The 26,085-nt window shown below is 43.9% G+C and overlaps 1 protein-coding gene across 1 annotated transcript in view; it reads right to left on the reverse strand.

Annotated features, from left to right (window-relative positions):
- ST18 (ST18 C2H2C-type zinc finger transcription factor) overlaps positions 1-26,085 on the reverse strand; it is a 91,066-nt gene that overhangs the window by 41,629 nt on the left and 23,352 nt on the right. The window contains exons 4-8 of the mRNA XM_061123297.1: positions 18,820-19,019; positions 10,462-11,256; positions 4,336-4,470; positions 3,112-3,202; positions 2,045-2,149 (exon numbers count right to left, since the gene is read on the reverse strand). Of these exons, the coding sequence (XP_060979280.1) occupies positions 2,045-2,149; positions 3,112-3,202; positions 4,336-4,470; positions 10,462-11,256; positions 18,820-19,019 (1,326 nt within the window). The remainder of the gene's footprint in view (positions 1-2,044; positions 2,150-3,111; positions 3,203-4,335; positions 4,471-10,461; positions 11,257-18,819; positions 19,020-26,085) is intronic.

Consider the following 26,085-nt stretch of genomic DNA (forward strand, 5'->3'; position numbering starts at 1 on the left):
GTAGCGCCAACATCAACCAAGGAAAACACAAATGTGGTGCTGTGGTCCAAGGCCAAAGGACACAAATATACCTTTCACTATTTAGTAGTATCAACATATATTATTTTTCTTATTTTTCCCACCAAAACATACTTTGCTCATCAGAATGTCAAAGTTTCTGTGATATTTCTTGGATTAGGTAAAAAGCTTTTGAGTGCTACATCAAAATATTTAAGTGATTAGTTGATCTTGTTATGGCATAAATAACTAGATTTATAGCCTTAATATTGCAGCAGTGTTCTAGCCTAAAATAATATGTCTCTTTTAAGAAATGGGCAAAATGAAACAATGCTATTTCTGCGTTTGATAAATAACCTCCTTAGGGAACTTCCCTGGTGGTTGAGGGGTTAAGAATCCAACTCCCAATACAGGGAAAACAGGTTTGACCCCTGGTTAGGGAAGATCCCACATGCCGTAGAGCAACTAAGCCAGTGCACCACAACTACTAAAGCCCTCAGGCCTAGAGTCCGTGCTCTGCAACAAGAGTGAAAGAAAGTTAAAATGTTAGTCATTCAGTCATGTCCGACTCTGTGTGACCCCCGTGGACTGTAGCCCACCAGGTTCCTCTGTCCATAGGATTTCCCAGGCAAGAATACTGGAGTGGGTTGCCATTCCCTTCTCCAGGGGATCTTCCCAACCTGGAAGATGGAACCTGGGTCTCCTGTATTGTAGGCAGATTCATTACCATTTGATCCACCAGGGAAGAGCCACTGAAACTGGAGAGCAGCCCCTGCTTGCCACAACTAGAGAAAGCCCTGCAGGCAACAAAGACTCAGAATAGAAAAAAAAAAACTTACTTAGGGAGAAACTAGAAAATACAGTAATACTGACAAAAATTTTTGTTATAAGATTTTTAATTGATAGCTACTCAGTAATTCATCATGATCTTTGCTTGACTTATCTTTTTCACTCATGTAATTTTGATTCTTGGCAAAGTCATACCAATTGCCCCTTTTAATTAAATCTACAGAAGCAAATATTAAAGGAACACCGTATCTTGAAAATGTTCCTAATAACTGTTTTTCTCAGTGTCTCAGTAACAACAATGAAGATCTGGTTATCTGTTGTAATCCTGAAATCATTTTTCCTGCATGTGTGATTTTTGTGTTAATAAGTGCACCCACCACTTCACACTGTGTGGTCCTCTGTCATTACTTAGGTGTAGGTAAAGCCCTCCAAAGTGCTTGAGACAGTAGAGGACCCAGGACTAAGAGGAGGTATTTTATTACCAGTTACCAATCCGGAATGAATGTCTATTTTTAAAGAAACTATATGCATATCTGAAAGAGAAGGATGGATATACAGCATCACATATTTTGAGTGATGAGATTTATGAGATGGAAAGGTTACGTCAACCATAAGGTGGTGCGTGCCTGACTCGTGGGAGGGCTTGCAGTGAGTGACCCAGAATTTTGATTAATACATGCTATCATATGAAGTGAAACTGAAAGTCGCTCAGTTGTGTCTGACTCTTTGCGACCCCATGGATATACAGTCCATGAAATTCTCCAGGCCAAAATACTGGAGTGGGTAGCCTTTCCCTTCTCCAGGGGGTCTTCCCAACCCAGGGATCAAACACAGGTCTTCTGAATTGCAGGCAGATTCTTTACCAGCTGAGCCACAAGGGAAGCCCAAGAATACTGGAGTGGGTAGCCTATCCCTTCTCCAGTAGATCTTCCCAACCCAGAAATTGAACTGGGGTCTCCTGCATTGCAGGCAGATTCTTTACCAACTGAGCTATCAGGGAAGCCCATGTCATCGTATATTTCATATCTTTTCGATTCATCCACATTATGTAACTCTGCACACAGATTAATTTTAAGTTGAACTTCTGAAGGGTCTAGCAGTTCATTTGAGTGACATGATGATGAACTGGGCCAGCCTCTCAAGTGGACAGTGGCTGCTGTGACCTGAAATGAAGGTGGCCCATGATGCTGGCACGTGGGGGGCGAGGGACCCTCAGTGTGGGATCTCCGAACACAGGGAGCATAGGGGACTGTCATACCTGTGACCCTGCTCAGGACACTGTCCGGTTTTGGGAGAATCAAGCTGACTTTTGTCCTGGGACATTGCCAGTTTTTCAGCTGCAGCAATTGGACAACCAGAAAGACTGTTAAAAAGAAAAAAAAGTGGGCAGATCTGAGTTAAAAAGAGAATGTAATTTGCTTGGGCACCTACCTCACTCATCCTTGGTTTACACCAAATGTTAAGTCGCAATAATATTAATAATTCTCTTAGCACCATTCTCATCCTAAAAGATCCCAGAGGGCTTTGCAAACTATTGTGTCAACGTTTTTCCCCAAACCTCATCTCAGAGGTGATAGAAAACAAACTCATTTTAAAATCAAAATATTATATAAAGGAGATATAACTGAATTATTTGGAAACTTGGTGGTATTTTAAGTATTAATAGAATGCACTCATCCAATGGTAATTGTTCAACTATAGATAATTCCATGATATAACAGCTTAGGGCCTTTGGCAAAATGTTAGGAACTTAATTTTACATCTTAGTTTAAATGGAGATTACAGAATATAAGTTTTCTAGCAATATGCATATGCATCAAATAGTATCTCATGATTACATAATCTATACATAATACATGTAAAACAATAAGCATTTCACCAAAATATTTATATGTATGCAATATATTTGTACATAAATGCACATATGTGTTTTAAGTTAGTTGCAATCTCTGTGGAATAACTCTCAATGAAATGATGTTTGCCTTCAGTAATCTGAAGCTCTATGGTAACTGCTTTAATGCACATTGGATGGGGTTCAAGAGAACCCCTAAGCCACTCTTTCCAATGTCAAACAGCTCTGGGGAGGTTCAGAGCAGAGGTCACGGTCTGTGTGTGTCCCTATATGAGTATCTACCCCCCGGTGTTCAAATATGACACTTTTTGTTGGCTACTCTATGAAAATTTCTAGGGAAATTATGAGGCATTTTATTTTTTACTCTCCACACATTGAGAATATTTCTTATCTGTGTTAAGTGCTAACATAGTTGACAGTGATCCAGCAATTGTGATAACACAGGGAAGTCCCCGGAGTCTCATTCGTATTACCTCCTGTGTGTGTTGCGGTTGCTATTCACATGCCCTCGTCCCGTGCATCCCGGGGTGGGGCACTTGAGCACATTTTCATGCATGGCAAGAACTAAGCACAAAATAGCACAGAAAAGAAAAGAGCAATTTACTACCAGTGCATCACATGCCAAGAAACTGATATCTCAACTTCGCATCCAAATGAATTTAATTACAATCCAGCTTGCTCCCTTCCCATACAACTTCGGGTTGAAGACCAGGAGCCCGTGCGAACATCCAGTATTAAACGTCTTTGGGGCGGCTGGCACTGAGACATGCCCATCAGGGCGGGCTGTGTGGCCTAAGAGGTGTTTCAATAAGAGGCTCCAAAATGGAGGACGGAGCCTGCAGGTATTTCAAAGCTTAGGAATAGCTCTCCCCTCCCCTCTCCCTCCAGTTTCGGGGCTCATGGGGGGGCCATGGGTGGAGGGACTAACAAGGCCCTCACTCAGGGCCCTCAGCATCTGCAGGAATGTCCTGGGTGACACCTCAGATGCCAGGTGTCCCTGCTGCCAAGAGAGGCGGGGGATACAGGTGATGCTCTGGAATCTCGGGTGAGAAAGGACCACAGGGCCCAGAGAGCATCACTCAGGCCTTTTATCTCCTGTATATTCTGAGGCTTTGATACTGAGGTCTCGCTGACTCTGAGGAGATGGCCCCACCCGGGGCCCCCTAATTCCTAGAGGTTGTAAACACTTTTCAAATGCAAACCAGACAATTGGAGTCCACGTCTGACATCCTCCCCTATCTGATTGTCACTCCAGGACACTCTCCACCTGTCCTAACCCCCAGGGCCAGGTCCCAAACCCCTCAGGCTCCAGAGCTCCCTGGAAAAATTCCAACTGGTTGATCTGAGACCGGCTTACTTCAGCGAAGGCTCTTGCCAAAGATTCTTCCCCGTTCTCCTCAACTCCCCACCTTCCCTGCTGGCCCTGGTGCTTCCCTGGAGGCCCCGCCTGGCCTGAGGAGCCCCCTGCTCTTGGGAACTGTGAGAAGCAAGTTATGTTTTCAACATCAGTCATCTCTTGATCTAATGGCCTCACTGCACCCCAATTTTTTTTCTGAATACACTGTATTTTAAAACGCCCGGCTAGACGGGAATTGTCTTGACACAGAGAGAAAACTCGGTGTTTCCCTGTCTAATCCCAAACTGGAGGAGAAGGTGGGTGACCCCATGGACGTCCTTCAGGGCCAGGTGGCACTCACTCTCCAGGGGGACCCGCACTTTGTGGGGGCACCCCGAGAGGCTGCGGTGGTGGGGGTACAGTCCCGTCACATGCCCCGTGCCGTCGCATCCAGGGATGGGGCACTTGGTTTCTCTCTTCTCAGGCCTCGGCGAGTCTGCAGAGGAATTAAACGGAGAGACAGCTGGTCAGTCCTCGCCCTCCCTTCAGAGAGCGGCCCTGTGGGGCGGCCTTCTCCTGCGGCTCAGCCTCCACAGAATAAACACTTGCCTCAAATAGCCCTGAATAAGACCCTCCATGAAGACCCGCGGGAGCAGAAAAAGTGCCTCCTCTCTGATTTTCTTGGTATCTTCAGCAGAGGCTGAGACAGGGCGAGGGTATGTCAAAAACTCAGTGACGGTTTCAAGTTGTCATGTCAGATCGTAGCTGTGAAAAGTCAGCCCTACACCAGAGGATGAGTAGGCTCCAGAAAAGCAAAAGAGAAGGAATGTATTTAAACCCACACAGTCTCTTATTGAGGGAATCTGGAAAAGCCAGGCTCAACCATCACACGGTGAAGAAGCTGTCCTATTTGGGGGGACTGCCTGGCTGGCCCAGTGGCTCCTGGTGACAGGTGCAGCGGCCCCAGGGCTCTGGGTTCCAGCCACGTGGGGAGGCTGCCCTGACAAGAGGCCACCTCTTGCCACTCCCGGCCGGTGGACAGGGCCGCAGGGGCCCGGGAAGCCCAGACCCCCGTGGTCCACAGCCCTGGATCAACTCGCCCCAGCTGTGGAGGAGAAGAGGCTATGGTTTCACTCCTGATGCAGAAACTGAAGGTGGAGGCCTGGCAAGGACACATCCTTGGGGGAGACCTGCAGAGTATGGGAGCAAGAGAGTGGGGCAGCCTGGAGTGTTCACAGGGCGCTGTCAGAACACGTGGGGGTGGGGGTAGACCACATGCGCAGCTGGTAGAGGAAAGGGACGCCTAGTAACCCACAGTCAGGCGGCCTGGAGGGCGTGGGCTGATGACAGCTCAGGGTCCTCATTTTCCAGCACACGTGAGGCTGGGGGTTAGATGATATGTGTGAGTGTGTGTGTCTGTGTGTGCATGTGTGCTCAGTCATGTCCGACTCTTTGTGATCTCATGAACTGCAGCCCGCCAGGCTCCTCTGTCCATGGGATTCTCCAGGCAACAATACTGGAGTGGGTTGCCATTTCCTTCTCCAGGGGATCTTCCGGACCCAGGGACTGAACCTGTGTCTCCTGCATCTCCTTCATTAGAGGTGGGTTCTTTACCCCTTAACTACTGGTGAAGCCTGAGGGTTAGATCAAGGATTACATCAATACATAAAATAAATGAGGACTAACATGAATATGCTCATATTCATGACTGAGAGGGAAGATAAGCTTAAAAGCGAAATGCATTCTCAGAGCTGAAACTGCACTCTAGTGAGTGAAGTGACAATGCCAGCTTGGGACAGGTCTGTCCCTCACATCTGGGGCTTCTAGAGAACCAGAACCAGAACGGGCAGAGAGGGCCTCAGAGAAAGGACCAGTGTGGTGTGGAGGCTGCAGCTTATTAGAACTCCAAGCATCAGGAATCGGGAACACATGATGTTGAGAGTGAAAGTCACCAGTCCACGAGGTCCTGCCACAGGGAAGCCACGGATGATGCGTACGGGCAAGGTCCCAGCTGCGAGGACGCCGAGGGCCCATATGCCCCGGCTTCAGAGGCGGCACGGAGCGCCAGGCAGCGCTGCCGATGAATATCGTGGAGAGCAGACGTGCCTCAGTGTGGCCACGCCACCCCAGTTCTCAGAGGGTACATGGTCCTGGGCAGATGGGCACAGCAGGTCGTGTGTAAAGCAATTATTGGGGGCGGGGAGGGGGGCGCTGGTTTTAACAGAGGGGGAGGAGCCAAGGGCCCTTGGAGTTAGAAGCGCTGCCTGAGGAGGGGGGCCAGGGATCGGCAGGGAAAAGACGTGGAGGTGGAAAGAGACACTGGAATAGCTGGTGTGCATGTTTCCTGAGACAGGATTTAATGCCGGGGTGTGGAGACTTCACTGTTTTCTGTGAGACAAAGGGACGTATGAAGAGTTCTGACATGTGTGATTTTGTGGGGCTATTTTTCACTGAGTCTGAAAATGCTGCCAAATTTCAAGTTCGTTTGGGTACAGAATGTCTGCAGAAAGCTAGTCAAAACCCTCGATGTTTGATTAACATGAAATCGGGATGGGGGGCTGCTGACACCCCATGAGAGCGTGTTGGAAAGAAGAAGCAACCTGAATTCTGATGGCCTCCCTCCCTCGGATCTCGGCCAGGTGAGGCCGCATTTCCAAGCCACGGTGAGAGGTCTGGCCGTGCTATCTGCCTGCGGGAAGCCAGAGGGGGTGTGGGAGATAAGGGAGGCTGGCCCCTGCCCAGGTCGGGGCCGTGTCTGCCAGCCCCTCCTTGTGGGAACAAATATGCCCGCAATGCTCTCTAGGGCCAGCCCCGTGCCTGAACCAAGCGCAGCGGCTGCTCTGGGGGTGGGAGGGCTCTCTGGCCTGGCTATTCTTTCTTCATTTTCTTTCCTGGATGCTGCTTAATGAAAATGAGCTTGTATCCTGGTGACCTGACATCCTGATGGACTCGTGGGCTTGTTCCCATTCCCCTTCACCCTGAAAATGTCATAGGCTGTAGAATAAATTTTACGGTGACTCTACTTACACTGCGACTCCAAACCTCCCTGTGGCTGGTGGCAACAGGACAGCCAAACCCGGTAACTGAAGACTTCGGTGAGACGATACTTTAAAATCCTAGTATTCTTGGAGAGTGAAGTCCCATGCCCAAGGCGCATGGGAAATTAGTGCTAACTTGTTGTTGTTTAATCACTCAGTTGTGTCCAACTCTTTGGGTCCCTGTGGACTGTAGCCCACCAGGCTCCTCTGTCCATGGAATTCTCAGGCAAGAATACTGGAGTGGGTAGCCATTTCCTCCTGCAGGGGATCTTCCTGACTTAGGGATTGAACCTGCATCTCTTGTTACGGCAGGTGGATTCTTTACCACTGAGATGCCTGGGAAACCTGGTGTTAACTTCAGCGCATGGAATATACTCTCAAGAGAAAAAAACAGCTCCTCTTATGATCCCACACCAGGGATGAGAGGAAGAGTATGAACTTGGACATCCTCTGGGAGAAGCCTGAAGTCCCTGCAGTCGGCTTCACTGTTCTGCCTGTTTCTTCCTGTCTGGAATGAAGTTCCCTGCATGGACTTGACACCCCAAGGCATGACCTCACCCACCTCCCCCACCCCACACACAGGCTACACTGTTCACTCATCTAGTCCCATCAGTGATGCTCTAAGGCTCCACCGTGACCTGTATTCCCTAACTCACATTCTATTGCCTTGTTAATTTTTGTAAACAAAAACGTTTTGAAAGTTCTATGAAAGACTAGACATTAATTTTAAAGATACTATTTCCCCTTATTTAAAAGGTACATGATCATAACATGGCATGAGCCAAATAAAAGGTTCAAGGATTTTGTTTAGTTAACGAAGAATTAAACTGCACTGTTGATCGGTGCTTTGTGTAAATACATCTTAACATTTGGGTTGAGAGGGGCCTTAAGAAGGACAGTTTGTTGTAGGAAAGCAATTCTGTACATGAGTTTAAGCATACTTGTTGCATTGTCTCTGCAGATTCTATTTTTGTTTACAATATTAAAATGTATGTTAGCAAAAATGGGTGGATTTTCAAATAAAATGCAGCTTCCACAAAAAAAAAAAAAAAAAAAGAAAGTTCTATGAAAGAGACCAAAGTATTATCATGTGCTTTAAACTGTGGTACAAAGTATCTCCAAAGTTGAGATTTCACTGGCTGAAGATGCCATCGGTTGTAAGAGGAAACATTATTCTGTGTGCCAGTGAGAAAGGAAAAACAATTGAAAACTGAAAAATGGCACACCCTTATAATTTGACAGAGATGCTAAAATGGGAAAACTGTGTGTCTTAGAAGGGAGGAAATAGAGTGCTTTGGAAATGATGGGGTTTTGGAATAGGAAGTAAATTTCATCTTTTTTTCTGATCTTGTTGTTCATTAAAACACATACACTTGTGCGTGCACGCGCACGCGCACACACACACACACACACACACACACACACACACGGGTAAGTTCCACAAGCTGAGTGTGAATGGAGTGCTCAGGGCTGCTTATACAGCGTCCTGCCCCAGACCACAAGCTGTTCCTTAATATTCAGCCCTTACAGTATGTACCCAAAGAACTACTTGTCTTATCCCTCACCAAATGACATTATTTTATTCTTTTTTTCTCAGAGATGAGCTATAACACAGTATTAGACAAGATTGCAGGTGAGTACTAAAATGGACTTAAAACACCCACCTGATTTCTCGATAAATTTCAGTGATCAGAACATCTAGCTAGATAGCACATTATTCTCATCAACCCTGTAAGTCCCCAAACTTGACCTTCTCTAGGATATTCCTCCCCTAATTCTGTGGTTCTCAGATTTTACGGTGTCCAAGAATCACCTCAGGAACTTGCTTTAAAAAAAGCAAGTTATGCACATGAAATGATGCTCAACATTGCTAATTACTAGAGACATGCAAATCAAAACAACAGTGAGGTACCACTTCACACCAGTCAGAATGACCATCATTAAAATGTCTATAAACAAAAAATGCTAGAGAGGGTGTGGGGAAAAGGGAACCCTCCGGCGCCACTGGTGGGCATGTAAACTTGTTTAGCCACTATACAGCACAGTATGGAGATGCCTCAGAAAACTAAAATAGAGTTACCATATGATCCAGCCATCCCACACCTGGGCACATATCTGGAAGAAAATATGGTTAGTTCAAACGGATACATACACCCCAGTGTTCATTGCTGCACTATTCATAATAGCCAAGACATGGATGAACCTAATGTCCACTGACTGACAGAATGGATAAAGAAGATGTGGTACATACACACAATGGGATATTACTCAGCCATAAAAAAGAATAAAATAATACCATTTGCAGCAACATGGATGGACCCAGAGATGATCATACTAAGTGAAGTAAGTCAGAGAGAGAAAGACAAATATCATATGATGTTGCTTATATGTGGAATCTAAAAAAATGGTACCTATCTATGAAACAGACTCACAGATATAGAAAAAGAACTTATGGTTACCAGTGGGGAAGAGTGGGGTGGAAGGAATAAATTAGGAATTTGGGATTGACATATACACACTACTACATGTAAAATAGATAACTAACAAGGACCTACTCTACAGCACAGGTAATTATACTCAGTGTTCTATAGTGACTTACATGGGAAAAGAATCTGAAAAAGAATAGATATATGTACAGAGGGCTTCCCAGGTGGTAAAGTGATGAAGAATCCACCTGCAACGCAGGAGATGCAGGAGACACAGGCTTGATCCCTGTGTAGGGAAGATCCCCTGGAGGAGGATCCAGTATACTGAAGTAGGTTGCCATTAAGGACCACCCCTTGGGAAACCTCGCTTAACTGAAGGACTCATCACCAGGCCCACAGAGTGCAAAACTCGGTGGTGGTAGTGGGGTATGTCTTCATGGGAGATGCAATTTCCCAAAATCTGAAGATCGATTTTAAGGTCTCCCCCAAGCACACTGACTTTCTCATTCGAGTTTGGTGCAGATGTTTCCAGACCCAGAGTTAGAGAGCTTGTTTAAAGCATAGGCTTATAAAGGAATTAGCTCCCAGTCTTGTCCCAAGAATGATGAGAACATCTTGCCTGGCTTGCAAGTAGCCTGATGTTATTTTGAAACTCCAAGCCAATGAGATGATCCCAGAAAGAGGGTGGGAAAGAACAATTAAAATTCAATAAATACTAATGTATCTCTAACATATCCAACATAGCACTTCTTTAAAAGAGTACTATATATTAAAAAAAAAGTCATATTAAGAGAAATACAGTCAATGATTTTTCTTGTGTGTGAAAATCACGTAAAATCAACCAAGCTTGATTTGAGAACAAGCTAGAGAATAGGAGAAAAATTTGGTAATTTTATAGTACAAATTAGATTTTTTAACTATGTTGTCAAAAAGCTATCTGGCAGAAGCAATCAAATCTCACTCGTTCCCCGCCCCCAACTCTAAAGCAATTTTAAATGAAATAAAAGCAAAACCAGGTCTTACGTTTATTGGGAAAGACTTGTCTTCCACCCATGTCGATGACTTTGGTTTGCCTCCTCTCCCCCGAGAGATGCTCCAGCAGAAAGCGGTCCAGCTCTTTGTAGGTGTTGTGGAAGACGCAGCCTCGCTCAGCCTGCAAAGCGATCGCCTGTTCCAGCAGACTCAGGTTCCCCTTGGCTTTCTCCAGGGCAGCGGCCTCCTCCGTCCCAGTGGCCGGACACCCACGACCGTGACCGCGGTCCTCACTCCCTGGAAAGGAGGGCTGGGCTGGGCCATCTGATGGGTCCAATGGGGTGTTCTGAGGGTCTTTCCTTTCTGTTTCTGAATCACACGCATTTTTGCAGGAGATAAACTTGTTGCCTTCAGTTTTTATTTCAGGAACTTCCAGTAGGTCTTTCCTATCATCCACTAAAACATACTTTGGGGCCCTTGGAGGTTTGGTTTCTTCTGAGAAGTTGGAGCCACTGTCCCAGCCATTCTCCGCACTTTCAGAGTTACTGTCGCTGTCGGAGGAGGGCGAGAACCGCAGCTGGGAGCTGTCAGCCTTGTCTTTTCCATCATCGGAAGGAACCATAAAGCACTCGTCCACTTCGTCCCCCTCTGCTTTTAGAGACTGGATGCCGCTGTCGTTTAAATTTTCACTTATAGTCTGAACAGATGCACTTTTTTCCAGGGTCCCCAAGTGCATTAGGGATTTGACCACGAGTTCCTGATAACAGCCGTATCTGTCTTCCTTCCCATCTGAGTTTTCTTGTGCGGTTGAATGAAACTTCTCTTCCATGGGTTTTATCATGATTTCTTCAAGGGGAAAAAGAAAGCCATTATTTGAAAAACAAGAATGAAAATATTTTAGGGAAATTACAATGATCAATAAATAGACCGATACATGTACAATGGGCTTCCCTGGTGGCTCAGGAGACACTGCCCTGTTTGAAAAGTACAATTCGAACACCCACGGTTCGAACCCTGGGTCAAGAAGACTCCCCGGAGGACGGCATGGCGACCCACTCCAGTGTTCTTGCCTGGAGAATTCCATGGACAGAGGAACCTGGAAGTCTACAGTCCATAGGGTTGCAAAGAGTCAGACACAACTGAAGTGACTTAGCACACACACATACATATATAATAGATGCAATATGTGAATATGTGGACTCTATCAATTTTATAAACATTGGGTAGAAAAATATACAGTTTTGACAAAACAAAACAAAGTAAAATTCAGATCTTAATGTTCTTGAGAATTACCTTTAAAGAAATGAGCTATTTGAATTTGCAACACGTCAGAGCTAAGTGTGTTTATAGTTACTGAAATAAATGCTCAACCATCAGAGTTCTGAATGTGAAATTCACATTACTGTACCTCTTATATTTGCAAGTCTCAGCCAACTGGAAGAAAATCAAATATATGTCCTATTATGCATTTTAAAGGAAGTATTCATTGGTTTTTCTCTGCTAGCTGGCAATATATTTTCAAAGCTTATTCAGTCAATTTTCTCTACTTCTGTAGAGAAACAAACTTTCAGATTTCAAACTTTCCCAAACAAACTTTCAGATTTTATGGAATGTTAGCTAAAATACACAACATGTCTACACAGAGATGGTAACTAAAAGACGCTCTGATCACTTTCATACTTGTAACATGGAAATTACACACCAAGGGGAACACGAGTAAATGGAAAAAGAGTAAGATGGAATAATGCCTCGATTAGTAGCACAGTTTCTGGCCTGGTACCCACGTACACTTATGTGAAAAGGGAGGTGGGGGATGGTTGGAGGATGCTGAATGTCAGCTAGTTGTTCCCAGTCCTGATGGTCAAGAAGGCCTGGGACTGAGGACAGGCGCCCAAGTACCAGTCTGTCCTTGTCGTACCCACATCCAGAGCAGCCATCAGTGTCACCCCACTTCCCTCTTGGCAGTGGCCTAGTCGGGGTGACAGACGGTGTGTGTTTATTTATACACACTGTCCCCGTGCAAACACACCAACTGAGGTGCGGGTCCGTGGGTGCCCCAGCCCCAGCCTGGCACCTGGGGAGGGGTTGCCCAGGGAGCTCAGCGCTTGCCAGGCTGTGAAATACACCAGACAACCCGGCAGTGGTCCCTAGCACTCATGAAGACAAAAAAAAAAAAAGCAGGACCATTTCTGTGTCTCTATAGGCGGAGTGGGGGATGGGAAGACAAAATAATAAGCCTCCTTAAAGACTGTTAAAGACACCAAGTGCAGGGCATTCTGCATTAATGCATGTCTTGGGGGGGAAGAAAAGCACAGGCGTCCTGCGGAAGGGCTGCGGGAGAGGGTGTCTGTGCAGAAGACAATATGCCTTTTTTTGGGTCCCATTTAATTTTTTATAAACATTGTCTCTGACAAGGACACTCAAAAATACATCTCCATCATCTTCCTTTCTGGTAATTATCTCCCTAAATCAACACTGGACTGCCAGGATCAAGTAAATATTGCCATAGTAACTAAAAGCATTTTTGGATGAAGAGAAGAATTGAGTCACAACACTAGCCCCTTTAAATACCACTGATTATAGGGTGCAGTCCTTTGTTGGGATCTATTCAACATAAACTGAAAAATTTAACATTTTACTTCCTAGAAAAGAGGCTGGCAAAACCCAGCCCATAATATTTAAGAGGACGGTCTATCCTCTCCTGAATTCATATCAGAGGAACTCCAGGTTTAAATAATATATTAAACATAGTCTAAAATGCAAATGAAGTTTTTCTCAATATCACGGCTGGCTATTAAGAGAAAGTGTAAAGGGTTATGATAATTTTAGAGTATTATGAACTACAGAAAACAAATAAAAAGCGTTTTCCGTGAATATGCTCAATTCATTGAACTATTCTCTCAACTCCACTTAAGTACCCACATGTGTACAATAATGATTTATAGACATTATACCTAATTATGCATATTTGGGCTGTGTGAGAGTGCTAACAAAAGCTCTGGAAAGCAACAATTACCTCTGTTGCTTAGCTACATAGTTTAAAATATTCCTATTAAGTGCAGATCGTCGGAGAGGCGGGGTGACAGCCGTGCACGTGTGCCCGACAATGCGTGTCACCGAGCCGCTGCCAACGCGAGCGTTTTGGGTCATTTCCAGTTTCCATAATTGTTTGGTTCAACTGTTGGTTATATGCTAAAAGAAAATATTTATTAATTATTCTTCAGAAAGAGAGGAGCCCTGCCGGGAGAGGTGCCGGCGTGTGGCGTCCGGGGATCTCCAGGCATGCTCAGCAAACCTGCCAGCCAACCTGCCAGCCAACCTGCCACGCGCCCACCCCCCGTTGCCACTGTCCTTGTCACAGAGAGAGACCCTGAGTTCACTTCGAGCCTGACAAACCTGCGACGGGGCGCCCAGGCTCCCTATATTCTCTATGCTCATGCAATTTTACTTTCCAGGGTGGCTCAGTGATCTGTTTTGTGCTTCTGCCCCTGGAATAACCCAAGAGACCTGCACTGGAGACCTCATTTGAGTCTGGGCCTGGCGTGTGTCTGTGTCAACCGCGATGGCTCCTCAGCCTCATGGGACGGCAGGTGACACCCTACGGCCTTCAATAAAGGATGGACACTGTCCCTTTCCTGACGCTGCAGCAGAACGAGCGATGGTAGAGGAGACATAGGAGCCTCCACCTGGACAAGGTGGGGCCTGTCTTCATTCAGAGTGAGGAGTGACCTGCCGGCTGTGGAAGGGCCCAGTCTTGCCCTGAGTCTGAAGAGGACTCAGCCCAGGTCACCATTGTCCATGTCACACACACTACGATCACACACGCTACGATCACCAGCTGTCTTGGGAACAAGAGGGTCTGTGCACAGCGTGGAGGGAGACTCCCCCTGCCCAGGTCTGAAGTCCAGAGACTGAGGTCATGACCTGTGTAATCTCAGGCAGGCCACTGTCCTCGGAGTCCTGGGTCCTCATCTTTAACACGATCACGAGGGGCTCCCCTGGTAGTCCAGTGGTTGAGAATCCACCTTTCAATGTAGAGGACAGGGGTTCCATCCCTGGTTGGGGAACTAAGAACCCACATGCCTCGGGGCAATGAAGCTGGTGTACTGTAACTACGGAGCCTGGGGCTGCCAACTGTGGAGCCCACGGGTTCTAGAACCTGCACTCTGCAACCAGAGAAGCCCACTCGTGCTGCAGCTAGAGAAAGCCTCGAACCACAACAAAGACTCAGCACAGTCAAATTTTTTTTTAAAAAGGATGATCCGATATCCCAGTGACCAAAGAACCAATGATAAGATATCCTGACAATAAACTGGTATGTCCCTGGTATGATGTCCAGTTACTTATTTCATTTAATCTTCACAATAACTCCAAGAAAGGTAACTTTGAATCTCTTCTACCAAAGGGAAACCAGGGTTCCAAAGAGCTAAGGGCTTGCTCGGGTTCACATGGCCAGCCAGTGGGGGGCTAAGAGTCAACTCTGAAGCCTGGTGCCTACTGTTTGCCCAAATCTGGATACTTTCAAGACTGAATTATAGGAAAATACTAAAATACACCTGTCAGCTAACTGATGATGAAAAACAACACAACCTAATGTATAAATAAAAATACATAAAATAAACACAACAAAACAAAAACTAACATCATGCATTTCACAACAACATGTGATGGAAAATTCCTCTGGTACATTCCCAGGCTTGGAGAGGGGTAACACTTTCCTCATAGAGAACAAAAAACTGTTTTTTGGGGGGCCTGATATGTAAAAGCTCACATTTACTTTACACCAAAGTCTCTTCTCTGAGGGGTTTGGTAATCCTGAAGGTACAGAGCAGTGATCACCCATGCATGTCAGCTGTTCTGCATCAAAACAGCTTAAACAAAAGAAATCCCCCTGGTGGTCCAGTGGTTAAGAATCTGCCTTCCAATGCAGGGGACACAGGTTCAAGTCCACGTTGGGGAACTAAGATCCCACATGCTGTGGGGCAACTAAGTCTGCGCGCTGCAACTAGAGAAAGTGTGTGCTGCAACTAAGACCCCATGCAGCCAAAAATAAAAATAAATAAACATATATTAAAAGAAAGAAAGCCTCTAAAAGTCATAACATGTTTTGAGTTTGAATCCTTTAGTATAACTAAGTTTCGGATTTTAGTTCTGTTTCTAGTTAAATGATTTTTACAGGTAAATTAGTTTTCCAGGCCTCCTGAGTTGTGTCAGTTTTGCTGAGAATGAAAGCCCTAAGAAATGAATTCGTCCTTCAAAGTTTTTAAGTGGGAGTGGCTTATCCCTTACTTGCTGTTTCTTGAGAGATAAAATGTTCAAAATTATTACCGCAGTCCCCAGAGCTCCCACTGGTATGAGGAGTTTCTCAGATTCACGAGCTAGTGCTCACAGCCTGGGGAGGACTCCAGACAATGGTTCACCCCACTTCTTTCCTTCATCTGCACTGGGAATACATGAGCTCAACCTGCCTCCTGATGGTGCTTTGAAAGCTCACCTTCTGTTTGCCCTAGTGAAAAAGGTGCATCTGCATTGTTTTGTCTAAATTTTCTTCTATCTATTGCTCTTTTTCTAAAAATGTTTATTTATTTTATTGCACTGGGTTTTTGTCATAGCATACAGGATCTTCAGTTGCAGCATGTGGGATCTAGTTCCCTGACCAGGGATCACACCCAGGCGCCCTGCATTGGGAGCTCAGAATCTTAGTCACTGGATCACCAGGCAAGTCCCTCTTCTATCATTATCGCCCATGGGCAGCTCTTGGAAAGACAGCTGGCAGAAGGCACATGGGGCACAATTTTGCCATTAAAGGGACTCAAGCTCTTGATCTTAGCTTTCACGAGCTTATATCCTCTCTCATCACCTAAACTGCCCACTGAAGACACAATCAGGCACACACCTGGTCAGGTAAATACCTTGGGGCACCTGGATGGTAGATAGAAGCCCTTAGGCTGGGCTTGGATGAAAACCCAGCTCTCTTTCTCTCTGGGGGACTTGCTTAGGAGGCTGAAGGCCACTTAGAGTTTTCCTCTTTCAACCAGGGAAGCGGGAACCTGGGACTGGTCATTTTTGGATATGTGACTTCGTGATTTGACATGGTGGGGACTTTGCCCAATCTGCCTTCTGAAGGTACTCAGAGCATGAGGATTGGATTATGGAGCATAGTTAGCTGAGAGATCAGAATCTTGCTTGTCCTTCAATTGTCTCTTAATTATCTCCTTTCCAACAGCTACAAGCTGCATCACCTTCAGCATTAACTCGTTTGTCCTCAGTGGTCTCATCTGCACACCTGTGGTCACTATTACACAGTCAGGTCACTGTTGGATGGGTTAAGTGATATGATTTATGTGCTCAGGATATAGTAAGAATCAAAACTAATGGCCACCACAGTGTAAGTTTAGCATATTCATTATTAGTAGTAGTAGTTCTAATATTGAATATAAAAAAGAGTGAACCTTTCTGAAGCTGCAGAGAGATGTCCATCAGTGCTTATAAGTGAGTATTTAACTGAGAACATTTGACAGTATATTTTCTGGTCAATATCAAGCACCTACAAGGATCATTCAGCGACAACAGAAGGTGGGAAGCCCGTGGGCAGGTATGGACCTGGTCCTCATGGCACCTGCAAAATGTTTTGTGTAAAAGATGTAAAAGACTTGGTAAATTAATGTCAATGGTATTAATTATTGTGTGTGTATATGCTGTGCTCAGTCATGTCCGACTCTTTGTGACCCCATGGACTGTAGCCCGCCAGGCTCCTCTGTCCATGGGATTTCCCAAGCAAGAATACTGGAGTGGGTTGCCATTTCCTACTGCAGGGGATCTTTCTTACCCAGTGATCAAACCCATGTCTCTTGTATCTCCTTATACCTCAAGTCTAACCATACTAAATCAAGGATTTTCCCTGACACTAGATTCAACCTGCAATTTTCAGGAATCAACAAGAAACTGACCAGCCCAAGGAAACAAACAATTCAAGGATGATAATTTACAGATGAGCCATGAGGCTTTAAGATGTATGTTAAATACAGAAAAGCCAGGAAATTTACTCCAACACAAATAAATAAGAATACAATTGTTTTAACTACTGAATCTCACACTACTTGCAAGTTGGGATTACTGGAGACTGATGATTGTGCTCTAAGATTTGCATCCACTCAGTCAATACACTTTGACACTTTTTCTGTTAACTCCTATTGCAATTACCACCATTCTATATGCAATAGGTATTTATGACCTAAGAATCTCATTGCCTTAGGCTTGCATAATGTATACTTCTTTCCAAATGACAATTTATTTGGTATGTTTTGATTATTTAAAAACACATTCAAAAAAATGTGTATGTAATAGCACAGGAAAGTGAAAAGTGTTACTTGCTCAGTTGTGTCCACCTCTTTGCAACCCATAGACTGTAGCCTGCCAGGCCCCTCTGTCCATGGAATTCTCCAGGCAGGAAAACTGGAGTAGTTTGGCATGTCCTTCTCCAAGGGATCTTCCCAACTCAAAGATCAAACCCGGGTCTCTCACATTGCAGGCAGATTCTTGACCACCTGAGCTACCAGGGAAGCCCATACTTAGCTCTAATAGCAGATACATACATTTAATTTCACTTTCTAATTAAGTCAAGCTTTAGATCTCCATATATTTTTAAAAACAAACTTTTGAGATACTTCACATGTCCTTCAATGTCAGCCTCATGCACAAAGTGGTCTGTGATGGTCTAGCTCCTGGAGGTACTGTGACAACCAGGTCTAGTGGGTGTGACCATGAACTGGGGAGAAGAACATCCTAAAAATTTCAAAATAAAATTAGGGAGGGGGATTAAGAGCTGAAAACTACTATGTGTAAAATAGATAAGCAACAGGGTGTATCATATAGCACAGAGAATTATAACTGTTTATGGTGTACATTTATAACTTTATGGTGTACACTATGCTGAAACATAATATTATAAATCAATTATAAACGTCAGTAAAAACTCAACAAGTAAAATTTCAAAATAGAAACTGCATCTCATATGTCATTTGGAAATGTGGTAAAGCTCATTTTGAGGTTTTCTTTTTTAGGGATTGGACATCTGCCTCATTGCTGAGTCAAGGTCCTCTTCAACTGCAAGGCTGAGCAGCTTTTTACCTTCTGCAGAAAGAGGCACAGTCCAAGCTTGTGCTCCTGCAAATGGCCCAGGGGCAAGGATGCTCTGTGGCTTGTGTTTGACCTCCCCACAGTAATGGAGGAAAATGGTCCTTGCTAGCGGATGCTGAGGGAGACCAATGTCTGGTTTTGATCCCACGTTGGGATGTGCTTTCCCACCACACATGCGGCATGTTCCCCCTAAGGTGGGCCTGGGTCTGGGGAGGAAGTGTGTGTGCTGGGGAGGAAGTGAAGTAAAGCTGGGGCCAGGCCCCTCCCTACCTGTGCTGGGGTGATGGTTGGTTTCCAGGCAATCATCCGGCCCCTCTGCCTCTGTCTGGTCTGCACGCCCCTCCTCACAGTCCACGCTGGGGCTGTAGTGTCGGGGCTTCATGAGCAGGGACTTTCTCTTGTTGACCGGGACCCCCAAAGCCTGCTCCCCGGCTCTCCTCTTCTTGGCCGTGGTGCAATCATGTGCAGCGCTGCAGTAACAGACACAGGTTAGGAACATGGCAAAAGAGTTCATGGCTGCCTGACCCTTGACCATCACCAAGTAAACCCAAAGGAAGTTGTGGCCCAGTTTGGGATTAGTTGTCAGCACTAACCAAAACAGCCGGTGAGTTGAATCCACTGAACTGTGTAGATTCTATTTTACTGCTGATCAGAAGAGTTAAAAAAAAAAATCATCCTTAATCCTGAGTAAGCATATGTTAATCTGAGCTTTGCCTGGCACTAGACTAAATACCCAGGGACGGATGAAACAAGATTTGCACTGGTTTGTTAATCCCAAGAAAGAGCTAATGTGAAAAATATACCACCAGCTACAAGAAATGTGTCCAGTATGGATAAATCACAAGGTTTTTTCGGATAGTTGTTTGCTACTGAAACTGCTTATCTCTGCCACAGTTGCATGTCAAACTTGAGATGCCATATCCTGGGCTTTGACTTGAAAGACGGGGCATTAAGTGGGGGCGTGGGGGGAGGCTATGAACATTTGATCAGCCCATCTCCAGGCGCAGAAAAAAGTGGAAGGATGCTCATGGCACTCTGCCGTTTGAGTCTCACCCATTTGGCACACAGAACAAACAAATAAAAGGAGGAGAAAGGAGATTGGATTTCACAAAAATGGACCACAGTTTATCCTTACTCCTGCTCTCATTTCATTTTATTTGGAAGTCCTCCTGAGGATGGCCCTTTGAAAACACATTTCCTACATATAGCTCGCTTGGCGTCAGTGCAGCTCACTCTGTGCTGAAGTTAAGACAAACATTCTCTTGGTGAGATCTAGGAAGACCAAAGGGTTCAGCCAATATTGAGCCTCTGACATACATTTATTAAATGCTCTTTGGAGAAAAACGCAAGGGCTTAAGATGAAAAGATCCAGATGAGAGTACCCTGGTCGCAGAGTAATGAGATATTATTTATTCCATCTCTAAAAGAATGTTGAATATTCAGTAATATTAAGACAAGGCCTTAACTTGTTCTTTTAAAAACATCAATACAGAGAAATACCAATGGTGGCCCGTTTGTGAAAATTATTCCATCATCATCATACATGAATTCTTGGGCTTCACAGGTGGTACAGTGGTAAAGAACCTGCTTGCCAAGGCAGGAAACTCAAAAGACTTGGGTTCTACCCCTGGGTCAGGAAGATCCCCTGGAGAAGGAAATGGCAACCCACTCCAGTATTCTTTCCTGGAAAAACTCCATGGACAGAGGAACCTGGCGGACTACAGTCCATGGCATCACAAAGAATGTGACGTGACTGAGCACAAGCATAGATACATGAATTATTGAATTTAGAAGGATAGATTTTTAAATTTCAGAAGAAAATCAGTGCTCTTTCTTTACTGGGAAATAAAAGATTCTGGAAGGAGGGATAATTCAACAGGGTTAGAAATCCCTCAAAAAAAAAAAAAGATTAAAAATTGAGAATTGAAGATTATCCTGATGTGGAAGAGAAGAGCAAGTTTCTGAGATAAACTAATGTGCTTTGGCAACATTTCTCTGATGAGCCCAAATTTAAAGTGACCATGTACAGACGATGGGGTAGAATAGAATCTAAGGAAATGAGCAGGAGAGCAGACAGGGGCGTTCAGGAGGAGACTAGAGGGCCCGAGCCTGGCCAGTCAAGCAGAATAGTCTATGACACATGTGTCTTACGTCATGGGAGCAAACGCAGACACAGAAGCAGACCTCCCGGGGCCCAAGAGGACGATCTGTAAAAGGAGAGGGATAGGAGAAGAAAGCTCCCAGGAATGTGAAGAGGGTTCAAGAAGCCCCCTAAACCAAGTCTCCTAAACCAAGAGAGTTTCCATCAAGATGCTCATAAAATACACAAGGAAGACCACTTAACCGCTATCCAGAACCAAGAAGATTTATAGAAGATGAAAGAGGCTTCCGGCAAATGACATTCAGATGCTAAAACGGGGAAGGAAAGTGGACTCTAAACACCAATGTAAGCAGAGCATGGGCTCTGGAAAAGAGGCTGGAAAGGTTTATTCAAACAAGGCTTCATCAGCACCAGGACAAACACAGATCACAGAGACCTGGCTGGAGGACTTGGCCAATCCCACAAACACCATTTCTTTCTGATGGTTGGGGTGATGGATGAGGTGGAACATCTAGTTCCGGTGGGATTCTTACAGATTTTGCCTTGTCAGTATATATTTTTGAAAATAAATTATCTCCTGGAGCATTTGTTCTCATTTTCTTTTTTTTAAATATAATTTTATGTATTTATTTTTGACTGTGCTGGGTCTTGGCTGCTACAGGGGCTTTTCTCTAGTTGCACCAAGGGGGGTATACTCTCTAGTTGCAGTGTGCAGGCTCCTCATTGCTGTGGCTTCTCTTGCGGAGCACAGGCTCCAGGGCGCACGGGCAGGGCAGGGTGTCTAGAGCACAGGCTCAGTAATTGCCGCACACGAGCTTCATTGCTCCAAGGCATGTAGGATCTTCCTGCATCAAGGATCAGACCCATGTCTCCTGCATTGGCAGGCAGGTTCTTTACCACTGAGCCGCCAGGGCAGCCCTGTTAATATTCTTATCTTGTTAATGTTTTTATCCAAGTTTACTTAGGAAGACAAGGAACTTCCCAAAAGCACATGACCTGTACCTGGAGGGGCTGATATTTGAATCTGGCCTGCTGGTCCCCAAAGTTCATGCTCTCCCTACATGTTGCCAAATCAGAACAAGCAACCTGGGCAATTTCCTTCTGCCTTTGACAACTGGGTGGAGCAAGCCCTGTTAAACCAGTCACTGCTCTAACCAGAGGAAGCCACCTGCCACAGGGCTGATCCCAATGATTCAGGTCTCATTAACAAAACGTGGTTAAGACACAGGCTCCCCACACTATGTCCATACTGTGGAGCAGTAGAATGAACATAATGAGACATTAATGATAATAAAGATCAAGTTCAGCATTTGGGTCCAAACAATAACTTGTGGAAGGCTGAAAAAGATATTAAGGTTCTATCAAAAAATACAAATACTGCTTCAAAAAAAAGAATGCTTTTGATACTAACAATGCTAATATTAGCTGTGTCATCTGCAATGAGTAATTGAATCTTCTGGGATGCTAAATTCCTCATCCAACAAAGAGGGATAACAATTTCCATATCACATGTTGTGGGCAAAGAAGGTGATATCCGTGCTGCTGGTGAAAAAAGCAGGTCGGGACAAGGCGGTTTTGACTCCCGGTTCTGACTCTCTGTGCCTTGGACTCCACCAAAACCCGGCTGAAGCCTCCACCCAGCAATTCCAAACTCTTCCCCCACCGGGTTCCCTGCACAGACTGACGCAAGCTTGTGTGTCTGTAAATGTGTTCTACATTTTCACATCGTATTTGTATTTACATAAATTACATTAGATTTATACACAACATTTGCTTTAAATCTCACATCCTGTGCATTTCTCCACTGCAAAGTAGCTGTGGCCCAGGCAGCATTTGGAGCTGAAATGAAAGCCTTTATAATAAATATTACCCTTTGTGTGTGCATGGAGAATGGTCCCTCTCCCTCGTTTTCCCCGAGGGCACACTGTTTTGGCTTTATTGTGACACTTCAGTGTGACACTGCAGTGAGGGAAAGCCAGGCTTTACATGTCACTGAAAGAAATGCCACAAAATGCTAACATATCTTCTCAAGGTTGCCAGAAATCATTTCCACTGGGTTGTGTTTTCCCATCTGCGGAGCTCTGAAATGTTAAGGAAATAAATGAGCTCTATTATCTATATTTTTCTAGTAGATGAGAAAGAAAGAGAAAAAACACACTCAGCCCTGCATTTATTGTTCTATTCAATCAAACTGTTGCTTTAAACATGCAGAGTCCTCCAGGGAGCGTTACCGATGCACCGAATACCTTTCAACGCCATATTTCATATCTGCGGTTTTGATTTTATTAAAATATCTTTAGGAGATCTGTATTTTTACCTGAAATTTTTGGTTACATATTCATCAAATGCTTCTATTTAGTAACCCGAATTCTAACTGGAAATGGTGCTCCCTTTGATGACAACATATAGCTGAAATTTTATTCAAAAATGATGGCAGACAACAGCAATTAAATAACACTGACGATAGAGTCATTGCCGGAGGTCTGTTAGGTCAAATTCACTGACCTTTCAGGTTTAGGAAACTGTGAGTCCCTCAAACCTGTGCAGTGAACACTGGGTTCTAGAATAATTTTCCAGCTTATTTTACACAGTAATAAATCCTCAATGCAAGTTAACAGAAGATATGCAACACATTTAAAAACACAGGTTCATATATGGGAATGGGCTTCCCAGGTGGCACTAGTGGTAAAGAATCCTGCCTGCCAATAGTTATGTAAGAGACGCAGGTTTGATCCCTGGGTTGGGAAGATCTCCTGGAGGAAAACATGAAAACACACTCCAGTATCCTTGCCTGGAGAATCCCCATGGACAGAGGAGCTTGGCGGGCTACAGTCCTTAGGGTCGCAAAGAGCTGGACACAACTGAAGTGACTCAGCACAGCCATATATTGGGACATCCATTCCCAACATGTATGGGAGTAGAATCTAAAAAAGAGTGGATACATGTATATATATATATATATAACCAACTCACTTTGCTGTATGCCTGAAACTAACAAAGCATTGTACATCAACTATTCTTCTATAAAAATTAATTTTAAAATGTAGGTTCAGCAACAGCTATACTTTGAATACATCCCCCCAAAAGAATAGAACAAATGGAAGTTATAAATCCCTGGGTCCAAGAAACTATTTATGTGCTCCAATATTTCCAGGGAAAATTCATATTGGGTATCCCTGTTGTTTTCTTCTGGTTAGAAAGAAAAGCACAGACTCACAGGAAGGGATCCAGAAGTATGAATCTGAAAAATGACTGACAGGAAAAAATATGCAGGTATGATGTTTGAAAAAGAAAAACTTATACTATTATTTTTTCAGAGACATGATATTATTTGAGGAAAACCCCAAAGAACCTAAATTATTAAAATAAGGAAGCAAATTTAATGAAGTCACTGTTTAAAATGATTTGAACTTCTATAAACCAGTGATAAAAAATGAGAAAAAATTAAAATAAAACCATTTATGATGCATGGAAGTATGAAATACTGAGGAATCAGTTAATACAAGACATGTAAAACTCATACAAAGCAAATAACATTTTGAGAAAATTGAAGACAATCTTCATAAAGGAAGAAATAGAAAATGTTCATGGAATAAAAGATTCAGTACTGAGAGATTTCAATTCTTCTCAAATTTTACATACTAGTTTGAATGTAACCCCAAACAAAATCCCAAGAATTTTTTCTTTCTTTCTTTTTTTTTTTTTTTTTTAGCAATTGACAAGTTAACTCTAAAATTTGTATGGAAACGAAAAGAACCAAGAACAGCAAAAATGGTCTTGAAGAAGAACAATGAGGAAGTTGAAAGACTTACAGACCTGGATGTCAGAATTTATCATAAACCTTTAGTACCTGAGACAGGTATTTCTGGTGAAAACATAAACAAATAGAGAAAAAGAACAGAGTATACATTCCATCTACTGGATCCAGAAATAAACTCACACAAATACAGTCAATTTATGGCAAAGGTGTCACTGGGGAAAGAGTTGTCTCTTCAGTGGCTGGCACTGGGTCAACTGAATATTTATCTGAAAAAAAGTCTTGACTCTAACTGATGGTGCATACAACAAACTATTCATGACAGGTTATAGATTTAAACCATGTACTATAAAACAATAAAACTTCCAGAAAAAAATGTGAGAAAGTCCTGTCATGACCTTGGCAAAAACTTCCTAAGCAGTTTACAAAATGCAATGATTTAAAGGAAAACACTGATAAATTAGAATACCTTAAACTTAAAAACCTTTATTCATCAAGAAATATTCATCATACGCAAAAAAAAAGAAATATTCATCAAGTTAATAAGGAAAGCTTTCTGTCAATATTCTGGTTTTTAATCTATTTACACAAACTTGTTTAGGTTGTGAAAATTCATTGAGCTCTCCTCTTATGATAAGTACATGCTTCTGTAGATATATTATACTCTTCAAAACAATAAAAGGCCAATAAGACAATAAATTCTTTCAAATGAATAGGAAAATGACAAGTAACTTAAAAGTGGGCAAAAACATGGCAGGAAAACTGATACACAAATGAAGAGGCACTCAGGCTCTTTCCTCTCCAGGTAAACACAAAAACCTAACTGGCTTCTTGGCAAGTGAAGTGGGAATTCTCTAAAACTTCTCCATCCCAGCCTCAAAATAGTAACCCCCAAACATCATATTCTAGAAGAAATGACAGTGATTAGTGTCACTTAAAATTTAGAGGACGCATGGCTGGTGGGCCCTATGTTCTTTCTCTTCATTAAATCTAACAGTGTGAGTGAAGGAAGTTAGAGAAATAGCATATGACATCCTTTATACATGGAATCTAAAAAGAAGCGATACAAAATAACTTATTCACAAAACAGAAAGGGATTCTCAGACTTAAGGAAGAAACCTGTGGTTGCCTAGGGGGAAGGATGGGGGGAAGGGATAGTGAGAGAGTTTGGGATGGACATGCATACACTGTTGTATTTAAAATGGATAAGTGACAAAGACCTACTGGACAACACGGAGAGCTCTGCTCAATGCCACGTGGCAGTCTGGATGAGAGGGGAGTTTGGGGGAGAATGGAGACATGCAGATGTAGAGCTGAGCCACTCTGCTATGCACCTGAAACTATCACAACACTGTTAATCAGGCTATATTCCAAAATAAAACAAAAAGTTAGAGTGCAGACTCTTAGTAAGACTGATCCTCGGGGTTAACAGTGGGCAACCACAAACTCAAATAATAGTTCTAATTGCAACTGCTAGACCAAAAGAAAGGATATTTGCTTTACAGATTAACATAAACACAACTATGAGTGTTCCGCAGTCACTGATGTGGCAGATACATACTTTCCAACCTCCATCAGCGAGTGGAACCAGGACTGTTGGCATTCCCCCCACCGGCTCAGCGGTAGAGAACCCTCCTGCCAGTGCAGGAGATGTGGATTTGATCCCTATGTCCAGAAG

The sequence above is a fragment of the Dama dama genome, chromosome 21 (assembly GCF_033118175.1).
Source record: "Dama dama isolate Ldn47 chromosome 21, ASM3311817v1, whole genome shotgun sequence".
Classification (NCBI taxonomy): Eukaryota; Metazoa; Chordata; class Mammalia; order Artiodactyla; family Cervidae; genus Dama; species Dama dama.